General features: G+C 39.1%; 1 protein-coding gene across 8 annotated transcripts in view; it reads left to right on the forward strand.

Moving 5' to 3' along the window:
* Ate1 (arginyltransferase 1) overlaps positions 1-12,468 on the forward strand; it is a 132,772-nt gene that overhangs the window by 67,272 nt on the left and 53,032 nt on the right. For all 8 annotated transcript variants that reach the window (XM_052713366.1, XM_052713361.1, XM_052713362.1 and 5 more), the window contains 2 exons: positions 67-248; positions 3,605-3,704. In XM_052713366.1, coding sequence (XP_052569326.1) covers positions 67-248; positions 3,605-3,704 — 282 coding nt within the window. The remainder of the gene's footprint in view (positions 1-66; positions 249-3,604; positions 3,705-12,468) is intronic.

Genomic DNA, 12,468 nt, shown 5'->3' on the forward strand with positions numbered 1-12,468 from the left:
TTAAGAGCTCTTTTTAATGTAAAGAATATGCTCCCTGTTGATGTGTCTGTACTTGCTTTTTCATAGGCAGAGCACCCTGCTAATGGACCGGAGTGCGGTTATGGCTCCTTTCACCAGCAGTACTGGCTCGATGGGAAGATCATTGCTGTGGGTGTGATAGACATCCTCCCATACTGTGTGTCTTCAGTGTATCTGTACTATGATCCTGATTATTCATTTCTGTCTTTGGGTGTCTATTCAGCATTAAGGTAAGACTGCTTTGTACAGTTGTAATTAGTTTCATGGAGGTTCAGTTAATTACTCAATTTGTTTATATTTCATTATGTAATAGGAATCTGTTTTTGATAGTGTGTTATAATAATCTGCTGCTACAGTAGTCTTGAAAAACAAAAGCAGAACAGTTTCCAAACCTCCTCCTTTTAGTTGTGCTGCACACATATATAGATAAGCAGGAATAAGAACAGAAACAGATATTCAGGAGAAGAGACTCCCACCGAAACCTTCTCGCCATTAAAGACATTTGTGCTGTGTGACACGTATCTGCAGCTATGGCCACAAATGGGAAATCATTTTATAACAAGGGTCACAGATACCAGCAGACAGTCAGGAACTTCCCACTGTGGACAACCACATGCTTCATGACACTGTTGCAGTCAGTAGCAGAGCAAATATGTAAGTGGTCTCCTAAGACTGCCTGATGACACCATACCTTCTTAGTCTGTAGATACATACACAACTATATTTTCATAAAACCATGTAAGTGTCTGATGATATGACTGTCAGAATGGGGCCCTTTCCTTAAACAACTCTGTTTCTTCAGCACATGCACATTCCTTCCTTCCTTCACATCACGTTAGCTGTATCTTTAACTAACACTCAGAGAATATATATGCTAGGATAACAATATAGATAATGTTACATTTATGGAGCATAAAGAATTCTGACAGGGGAGCTTAGAAAATATATACCCGAAACAATAATCATCTCTTAACATGTGCTTTCTTTTTGAAAAATATATTTATTATTATTTTGTGTGTATGGTGGGGGTGGAAGGAATGGTCATATCATGGCCTTTTAGAGTCAGTTCTATCCTAGCACTTTTCTGTGAGTCCTGGAGATGAAGATCTGAACATCAGGCTTACCCAGAAAGCATTTTACTTGCTAAGCCATCTCACAGGAGTCCACAATGACTTCTTATACTCTAGAATTTATAGAAACATTAAAAGCTAGAAAATTAACATCAAATATTGGCATCATTTCTAAAGCTGTTACTTTTTTGAGAAAGGTTTCTGTTATTCTCTCCCCCAACCATCTCCCCCATCACCGTGTGTGTGTGTGTGTGTGTGTGTGTGTGTATGCACACATGTTACATGCAAATTCCTGTAGAGGCCAGAAGAGGTTCCAGCAGGATTCCCTGGAGCTGGAGTTACAGGTGGCTGTTAACAGCTAGATGTGGGTGCTGGCAACTGAATTCCTGTCCTCTGAAAGAGCAAGAAGCGCTTTTAACTGCTGAGCTATCTCTCTAACCTCCTAAAACTGTTACTTTTAAATATTAATATAAATTTCCCATTTGTTGCCATAGCTGCAGATACGTGTCACACAGCACAAATGTCTTTAATGGCGAGAAGGTTTCGGTGGGAGTCTCTTCTCCTGAATATCTGTTTCTGTTCTTATTCCTGCTTATCTATATATGTGTGTAGTACAACTAAAAGATGGAGGTTTGGAAACTGTTTTGCTTTTTTTTTTAAGGTAGCTTGAGTCTCTTTTTCCTTCTGTGTTTTTCTCACTGTGTTCTCTAGTATTTATGTCTTATAGTCACATTCTTACACCATTATGAAGTGTACTGCCAGATTATCTTAGTTTTTGTATATGTATTATTTTCCTGAATTATCAAAGTAGAAGCCTTGATGCTTTTTTTTAAGTTATCAATTTGAATTTTACAAATTGGGCTGATAATCATTTTTTGCCTATGTCTCAGTGCCCATCTTGACATTTCTTGCCTGACTTTTCTCTTAATGCATCAATAACAAATTTACAATTATGCAGTGTTGGTAACTGATGTCTGACAATCCTTTTTCCTATGTGTTTAATTGTGCTTTATATAAAATAATTTAAAGGCTAGAATATCTTAGATAGAGGTTTTAAGAGGTGGTCAGATTGAGGCTGCATTTTGGAGATAGATCCCAGTAATTTGTTGGAGCATTGGACATGGGTGTGAAGAAATGGCTGAGGATGGCTCATGGATTTGAGTCAGTAGTGCTGCAGTAATCCAAAGTAGTCAGGTCCAAGAAAATGCCACTGTGGCTAGTCAGGCTGTGGTCAAGAGCTACTGAGGGTGGGTGGGTGTAGGGGGCCTCTTGCATTTGCTTGAATCTTTCGTCAGTTTGAATCTTGAAAGTAGATTAGTTCTAGGAACAGTAACATTTATTCTTTTATAGAAACATTTTAATTTTTGGATTTTCTTTCAAAGATTTAAATTTGTATTGGAAAAATGAAGAGAGTAGTCCTTTAAACATGGACTTTCTCAACTGGAGAATGTGGCATATGCCTGCAATATCAGCACTCAGGAAGCTGAGCTAGGAGGAAGAGAGTTTGAGGCCAGCCTGGGCTATGGAGCAAGTTCTGGGATAGGCTACACTACATAAAAAAGCCTCTAACAGAACAAAACAAAACCTCTTGAATTTTATGTATCTATTGCTGCTATTAAAGAGAAGGAAAAAAAAAAAACAGGGAAGAAAACTCTAAAGGACAAAACCAACATTCTTCCTGCTTTAGAAATTTAAATTTATTAAAACTCATATACAGCCTGCCTATTCAGCTGGACAAGTAGGGGAAATTTTGTGTCAAGATTTATCTTAATACAAATTACAACCACTTCACACACAAGCATTTCAGTGAAGATTCAGCTTCTTTGTTTCAGCAGCCCTCATCCCTGCTAATAAATAGAAAAGCATGGAGGGAGAATGTGATATTGTCCCTTTCATTTTAGGGAAGCTGTGTATATAAACTGTGTTCCTAGCTACATAGTAAGTTGTGAATCAGATACAATCTAAAGGGTTGTGTGAAAATGCATATATAATTTTTCCTGATGTGTATGGTATTGGCTATTAAGTTTTAAAAAATTTGTTGTGCTGTTAAAACAGCCCAGATTCCTTGAATATTCTAGAACATATTGAGTATTATAGATAGCTTTGTTTTCATGTTATGTTGGCTATAGGTCAGCTCTTTTGCCCAATAAAGTATAAAATTTGAACTTAGATGTATTTCTTCAAAATAATTTAGAAATTTTGGGGGCCTCTCTTTAGAAATAATTATCCTGTGTTTTAAAAATCATTTTTCTTGCCGGGCATGGTGGTGCATGCCTTTAATTTCAGCACTAGGGAGAGGGAGATGAATTTCTTGAGTTTGAAGCCAAACGGACTATAGAGTGAGTTCCAGGACAGTCAGGGCTACACAGAGAAATCCTGTCTTGAAAACAAACACACAAATCATTTTTCTTTTAAGAATTGGGTATTTTGATACTTTCCATTAGATTCTATTGAATTACATAGATTTTCGAAAATTGAAACCAGAATTAACTGTACTTTTTTTTGTTTTTTGGCAGAGAAATTGCTTTTACTAGACAACTACATGAGAAAACATCGCAACTCAGCTATTATTATATGGGTTTCTACATTCATTCCTGTCCCAAGATGAGATACAAGGTAATGTCAGCTTCATGCCTGTGCCTGTTTTCATTACAGAACATAAATTTTCAGTAAAATGTGCATCTTGGGGCAGAGGATTTGGAGTGTGTAGAGGCGGGAATGGGTTATTACAGAGACTTTTTGCTTGTTCATAAGTTCTTTCTGAAGTGAGAGCCACAGCCTTCTTGTGCTGACAGGGATCTCTTAGTGTGCGATTTAAGTACATTTTGCAATTTCCTTTTAAAAAATAGTTGTCAGAGTCTCAGCCAGGCGGTGGTGGCGCACGCCTTTAATCCCAGCACTTGGGAGGCAGAGGCAGGCGGATCTCTGTGAGTTCGAGGCCATCCTGGTCTCCAAAGCGAGTTCCAGGAAAGGCGCAAAGCTACACAGAGAAACCCTGTCTCGAAAAAACCAAAAAAAAAAAAAAGTTGTCAGAGTCTCTAGTGAAGGCTGTTGATATTTCCTAAGTGCTGGTACAGAACTACAGCGGAGCAGACTTCTGCCACTGTGCCCGGCACTTCTGTCTGCTTCACTGTGTGGTGTTTAGCTCTGAGATGTGTGGAGATGGGGGTGTTCTCACTCTTAAAATATCTAATGCAGGTGATGCTGGGGGAGTTGTAGCATAAAACTGGGTCATAGAGTGGTTGATAGATGGCCTACGAGGATGTGGGGTTTTCTTCCAGAGTGAAGGAGGAAGGAAGGAAGGGCTCAAATGAAGAGTAGGTGTGATAGAGATGCACAGAGTTCAGGGAGAGATGCTTGTAAGTAAGGGGTCAGAGTGCCAAACCCGTGACGCCTTCATAGGAGAAAGAATAGCTAGACACATAAAAGACCTGTCCTGGCTAAAAGTAGGATTTGTTTGTTTGTTTTTAACAAAGTGAAACAGCTTATAAACATGCAAAAATAAAAACTGTTCGCTGGGATCCCTGTGTGCCCACTACCCTGCTGTTACTCATCTATCTTCTCTTACCTGTTCTTTTACTCCACTCCCACCTTCCTCTCCTTTTGAATTATTTTGGAACATAATAAGGATATCCCTTTTTTGGAAGACAGGGTCTAATATAGCCATAGCTGGCCTGGAATTTGGTATGTAAACCAGACTGGCCTCAAACTCTGATCTGCCTGCCTCTGCCTCCCAAGTGCTGGGATTAAAGATGTGAGCTACCATGTCAGCTGTATCTTTTTTTAACTGAAGAGTCCAGGACTGCTTTTTCCGTGCCCCGTCTTGTATTTTGAGGTACTGGTAATCTAAGACCTTGCACATGCTAAGTAAGTGTCCATTAGTTTTACCTGGACCTTCTATATGTAAATGTTTTAGTGGGTATTTCTAAAGCATAAAAACACTTTGAAAATGATTATAATCTTATCATCACACCTGAAGAGTATTGACAGTGTTTCTTTTTATTTTACTTTATTTTAATTTTATTTTATGTGCATTGGTGTTTTGCCTACATGTATGCCTGTGTAAGGGTGCCAAATCACCTGGAACTGGTGTTATAGACAGTCATGAACTGCCATGTGGGTGCTGGGAATTGTACCCTGTTGCTCGAAATCTAAATGGTCTTATAATAAAAACCCGGAGCCAGATATTGGGGTAAATGCAGAAATATCAGAGAGACAAAGGAACAAGCCACTAAAGAAACTTCTCACCACTACTGAATCCTCAGGCTGAATGGAAGGTGAGATTCTATCTCCACGAATCCTCTGACTGAAAGCCTCTGAGTCCTCAGCCAAAAAAGCTCCAGCCGAAAAGGCTTTAGTTCAGTACTCTTCATACCTTATATACCTTTCTCTGCCTAGCCATATCACTTCCTTCCTAGTGAGGGAATTAATGGTGTGTGTGCTTCCCAAATACTGGTAGCAAAAGCATGAGATCTCAAGTGCTGGGATTAAAGATGTGTGACTCCCAAGTACAGGGATTAAAGGTGTGTGCCGCCACTACCTGGCTCTGTTTTTCTCCTAGACTGAATCTCATGTAGTCCAGGTTGGCTTTGATCTTAGAGATCCAGTTTGATCTCTGCCTCCCAAGTGCTAAGTCTGTGCCACCACTGCCTGGCCTCTATGTTTAATCTAGTGCTGGCTCTGTCCTCCGATCTTCAGGTAATTTTACTAGGGTACAACAAAATGTCATCACAAACTCAGTCCTTTGGAAGAGCAGCCAGTGCTCTTAACCCCTGAACCATCTCTCCAGCCCTGACAGTGTTTCTAAATATCTTATGATATCTGGTATAGTCAGTGGTCCTACTTTCTTGTTTTATAATCTGTTTCACCACCAATTTATTTGACTTAGGACCCCAAAAAGGGTCATATATTCATTTAATTTATATATCTTAAATCTCTTTAATTTATAAGTTTGTTCTTTCACTTTTTTTCCTTCCTGTCCTTTGTAAGAGTAATTCACTGGACTTAGTAATTGTGATCGTGACTTTGAGCTTGAGTCAAAGCTTTGAGGTTGAGTATTGAGGTAGCTGGTGGTTCCATTGTCAGCAATCATGGTCTCTAGAAGTGTGACTAGCTACGTTCAGTTTTCTCAGCTGTCATTTCTCTGTTTAGGGATCACTTTCTCCTACAGTCTGTACTGGATGCTAAAACTAGATTTGAAATAAAAGTAAAATCTTAAAATAAACCCCAAACCAAACTCTAAATTGTCATTTTTTTTTTTTTTAATTGAGCAAAGGTAACATGAAGACTAGTTTTTACACATGGGAATTTCTTCCTGGCATTTTTGGTATGTTTTTAAAATCATGAATCCTGAGGGAAGTCTTTTGAAAAGTCAGGAAATTGGGGGAAAGTATGTAATTCTTCCATAAAAGTTAAAGCTGAAAAACAACATTAAAATGTTACTGGTTTGAGAGCCAGGCACGGTGGTGTATGGCTTCAATCCCAGCACTTGGGATCTCTGTGAGTTCGAGGCCAGCCTGCTCTACAGACCATGTTCAGCCAGCGCTACATAAAGAAACAAAACGAACAATTGTGACTGGTTTGAGGAATCCTGTGTCAAGTGGAAGGAAGATCTAGAGACATGGCTGAGGGAGCTGAACGCTGGTAGGACATTGAAGGAATTATGGTGGAGGAAGCTGGGGTCTGATCAGAGTCCTGCTTATGGTTGCAACTGTTAAAGTAGGGCATGGAGCTGTTTGCTGTTAACAGCCTCAGTTTAGTGGTGTAACTATAATGAGAATTTAGAAATGTGTAGAGCTAGTTAGGTGTGATGATACACATCTGTAATCCCAGCACTTGGGAGCTCAAGGCAAGAAAAATACTATCAGTTTGAGGCCAGTCTGGGCTACACAGTGAATATGTTCCAGGCCATCTAGGGCTCCATAGCAAGATAATGCCTCAAAAGACAAAATAAAAAGAAAAATGAGGACCGGGGAGAGAGTTCAGCAGATAAAGACACTTAACTCTCTCATGCTGTCTTAGAGTTTAGTCCTTAGGACCCACCTAGTAGAAAGAAAGAACATGCTCCTATAAGTTGTCCTCTGACCTCCACACGCACGCCATGGCAAATGTGTACATATATGTTACACACACACATATACACACAAGTTGTCCTCTGACCTCCACACGCACGCCATGGCAAATGTGTACATATATGTTACACACACATATACACACAAGTTGTCCTCTGACCTCCACACGCACACCATGGCAAATGTGTACATATATATTACACACACACACATATACACAAGTTGTCCTCTGACCTCCACACGCACGCCATGGCAAATGTGTACATATATATTACACACACACACATACACACAAGTTGTCCTCTGACCTCCACACGCACACCATGGCAAATGTGTGTACACACACACACATACACACAAGTTGTCCTCTGACCTCCACACGCACACCATGGCAAATGTGTACATATATATTACACACACACACATATACACAAGTTGTCCTCTGACCTCCACACGCACGCCATGGCAAATGTGTACATATATATTACACACACACACATACACACAAGTTGTCCTCTGACCTCCACACGCACACCATGGCAAATGTGTACATATATGTTACACACATATACACAAGTTGTCCTCTGACCTCCACACGCACGCCATGGCAAATGTGTACATATATATTACACACACACATATACACAAGTTGTCCTCTGACCTCCACACGCACGCCATGGCAAATGTGTACATATATATTACACACACATATATACACAAGTTGTCCTCTGACCTCCACACGCACGCCATGGCAAATGTGTACATATATGTTACACACACATATACACACAAGTTGTCCTCTGACCTCCACACGCATGCCATGGCAAATGTGTACATATATATTACACACACATATATACACAAGTTGTCCTCTGACCTCCACACGCACGCCATGGCAAATGTGTACATATATATTACACACACATATATACACAAGTTGTCCTCTGACCTCCACATGCATACCACACGCATGCCATGGCAAATGTGTGTATACACACACACACACACACACACACACACACACACACTAGATAAAAGTAATTAAAAAAAGAAAGAAAAGTGTATATACCAAGTCTCTGAGTAATGTTCCAAGAAGTAATAAGTTTTGGAAGCAAATAACTTAATAAATTGGCAACTTGAGTTTGTGATTCTGTGTAGTACTGCCGATCTACTAATAGTTATCATAATAGTACCAAAGGAGGTTTGCTGGCAGTTTCCTTTATTTCAATATTTGTAAATAGTATTAAACTATGTATTTGTTACTTATTAAATGCTTTTAAAGGTATCTGTAATGGTGAGTGAAAATATAACTTGGAGTTCTAGGAATTTTCCATCTCCATAGCCTCCAAATCAGTATCTTTAGAATTTGATCACATCATCGAAACGATAAAATACAACAGATGACAAGAGGATGACTTGGAAATCAGAAAACCTTTGACTTTTTGTCCAGTTAATTTATATCCTCATTTTATCTTCTAGGGAGAGATGTTTTGTCATGAAATTGTATCATTAGTGACTTTGTAGATCTCTGTGAGATGATAGAGTTTTTAATATTTAAGCCAGCATTGCCTGGAATCACTGTTTTTGAGCACTTGGGTTTTCAAGAACATACTGCTTTTAATTTTTATATTGTTTCTTAAGGGCTGGGGTGATTGCTCAGTGGGTAAAGCTCTTGCTGCGTGAGCATGAGGACTTGACTTTGGTACCCCAGCACCTATGTAAAGAGCTAGATGTGGTGGCACATGTCTGTAACCCAGTGCTGGAGCACAGGATAGAGAGGTAGGGTTTGCTGGCTAGCCAGCCTACCCAGACCAGTGAGCTCCAGGTTCAAAGAGAGACTGCATCTCAAAAAATAAGGTAGAGATAGAGGAAAGCACTCGAATTCAACTCTGTCCCCTACACAGCCATGCACTAAGGAAATTTAGGGCTTGTATGTATTTACAAGGCGGTGCATAAAGCAGTACCAAGTGCCCTTAACTATGCTTGAAGATACGTACGTTAACGCTTCATTTGGATTTTCTTGTACAGATTTGTTCAAATTAAGTTAACAGCCTTTACTATATATATTTGTTATATAAAATATATTACATGTACAAAAGTAGGTCTAATATTGACAAAACAGCTTATTTTACCTGCATTGTATTTTTGAGTAAGAAACTGTCATAAAGTCATGCTTAAATGACGATTCTTTCTTTTCCATGTAGAGATGACTGGAGGTTCTCATTATCACTGCCTTTTCCCTCCCCATCAGAGCTAGTGTCCACTTGCCTTCCCTAGATGAGACTGGCCTGGTGACTGACTTTTACTGGCTAATGGATACCATAAAAATTATTGTTTAGGATTTCTGGGCTATAGTCTTAGAGGGCTGTCATTTTTCACTTCTGTCTTTGAAGCCCGGTGTCATGTAAAAGATCCAACTGCTCGACTGTAAAGAGAGTCCTGAAGCTGTCTTGGATATTTTAGTACAATTGTGTGATTAAATCCAAGAGACCAGCAGCAAAAGCACCAACTGAGCTCCAGTCTGCTCAGAGTCCTGAGTTACGAATTCCTGTTTTAGGCTGCTGAGTGTTGCGGTCCTTTGCTACTCAGCAGTAGATGACAGAAGCATGGTGTGGATATGGAAGTCATACTTCATCCTGTGTTGATTGTGCAGGCTCGTGTCCTAGAATGAACTGATCTGGGCAGTTTATGGTGGCTCAAAGTGAGAGGTTTTACAGAGCCACTGAATTTCTCTGTGGTTATACAGAAATGCTGTGAGCATTATAAGAGTTCATCTTAGAAGGTTTTTATAGAATACTCTTATTGAACCTACAAATTGTCTTCCCGTGTCAACAGATTTTGCTTTTGTTTGAGTTGCTAATGATGACCACTCAAGATAAAATCACCATGTTTTTATTTTCATAGTTGTATAAACAACGCATGTTACAGTAAGTTCTCCTCTCTGCTTATGGTTTCTCAGTTTACAGCATTTAGATTACCTAAGATGGTTTTGGTTAAAGATTTATTTTTAATGTGTTTTACTTGCATGTATGTCTGTGCACCACTTGTGTGCCTGATACATGAGGAGGCCAGAGAGCGCATTGGATCTCCTGGAACTGGAGTTACAGACAGTTGTGAGTTGCCATGTGAGTGCTGGGAATCGAACCTAGGTCTTCTGGAAGAGCAGCCAGTGCTCTTAACCACTGACTCATCTCTGTAGCCCCTATATTTTATTTTTAATGGTGCCATTGGTATAAATGTGTTCCTGTGTTCATAGGTTTACCTTTGTAACTTCTAGTGTTACGGAGTAAGCCTTTACTATAAACAAATGATTTCAGCTTATTTATTTGTTTATTTAGTTATTTATCTCTGTCTCCTTTCTTTCTTTCTTTCTTTCTTTCTTTCTTTCTTTCTTTCTTTCTTTCTTTCTTTCTTTCTTTCTTTCCTTCCTTCCTTCCTTCCTTCCTTCCTTCCTTCCTTCCTTCCTTCCTTCCTTCCTTTTCCATCTTTGGTGTGTTATTCTCTCAAATTTCTATATTAATTCACATCTCAATATTTATCCTTATTTGTCTATATACTTTTTCTTTTCTATATGTGCTACAAAGGATTTTTTTACTTAAGAAAATTTTACTTTGCTAAAACTTACAAAGCATTTCCAATGCTTTCCAAATGTTCACTATTTACATATAAAGATTACTTTATATTCTCCTTTTTACCTGCTTCAATACATTTAAAAACCAACTACTTGATTACTTTTGAAAGTAGAAATTGGAGTTTACTGAAGTGTTGTTAGGTGTAATTTAAAATACTTTGCTCCCATGTTATTGCTCAGTGCCACTGAGAGGCTGTTGTGTATTCTGAAAGGGGTGTTTTGATGAAGTCCTTTAAGCAGACCTGTATGCAGGCCAGAGTAAACAGTGATTTTAAGCAGTTTGCTCTGGTGTCATGACATGGCCAGACATCAGTGGAAACATCAGAAAGGGTTCTGAAATAGCAGAAAAGAAACAAAGAGCTAATTCATCTTTGAGCAGTCCTTACACTGAATGCCTCAGCTGGACTGTGGGCAGACAGAACCTCTGGAATTCTGTAGGACTTTGCCCACAAGAAGGCTTTTGGCATTACTGGTACAAAAGTACCTATAAAAATGTTAATTGGCATCAGCAGAGCTGTGTTAGCAAAATTGTGTGCTACTGAAACCCCTGAGCTTCAAAGTTTCTTGACCAAACAGACCAACAAATGTTATTTTACCATAGTCCAGCAAGCAGCCCAGGGTCTTGCATGTGGGTCCATGTGGTAGTGACTTTCCTATTGCTGGGCTGAAAGGAATACAAATGATCTCATCAGTTACCCACAGCACAGAACAAAATACTGGATTCTTTTGATTCAGCATCTGTTTTTTTTATGTCAACTGTCCAATGGATTAGACATAGCCAGTAAAATAAACCACCACAGAATAATTTTAGTAAGGGATTTTGATGCCTCCTAGAGGCAGTGGGAGGTAAAAGAATCTGCTCTCATCACCAAATAATGTTTCTAAAATTGTCTCAAGCAAAGACATGTGGCACATTGGAGCCAAAAGTAGTTCCTTGAGGGTCATCTGTTCTAAGCTTCTCATTACATATGAGAAAATTAAAGGTGGTTGACTTTCCCAGTGTTTGCATTAATTCACATTTAATTTTAGTGACATAAAGGAGCATCTAAACTAAAGAATTAGATTCAGGGGCTAGAGAGATAATTCTGGTTAAAAGTATTTGTTGCTCTTGTGAAGGACCTGAGCATGGTTCCCCAGCATCCACATACCTGTAACTCCGCTCAAAGGTATGAGTGCCCTTTCTGGCCTCCTGAGACCAGACAAATGCACACATTCAAAAATAAAGATAGATTGTTGTCAAAAAGAATTGGAGTTCATATAAATAGTATTATTTAATCATATTTTTTATAAATTGTATATATATATGTTTTTCATTTTGAACTATCCTAGCTGGGTGGTGGTGGTGCATGCCTTTAATCCTAGCACTCGGGAGGCAAAGGCAGATGGACCTCTGTGAGTTCAATTCCATCCTTGTCTACAGAGAGAGTACCAGGACCGATTCCAAAGCTATATAGAGAAACCCTATCTTGAAATACAAAAAAAAAAAAAAAAATTCCCTAAAATGCTTAAGTTGTTTAGCTAGTTTTAAATTTCTTACAATTGTTTGTGTGAGTGCACATGCATGTTAGAGCACATGAGAGATCAGAGAACAACTTCTAGAAGTTTGTTCTCTCTTTCCTTCATGGGGACTTTAAGGCTGGAATCTAGGTTGTCAGGCCTTGTGACGTGTCTTTACCCA

This window comes from Peromyscus californicus, unplaced genomic scaffold (genome assembly GCF_007827085.1).
Source record: "Peromyscus californicus insignis strain IS unplaced genomic scaffold, ASM782708v3 Scaffold_4__1_contigs__length_199733344, whole genome shotgun sequence".
Classification (NCBI taxonomy): Eukaryota; Metazoa; Chordata; class Mammalia; order Rodentia; family Cricetidae; genus Peromyscus; species Peromyscus californicus.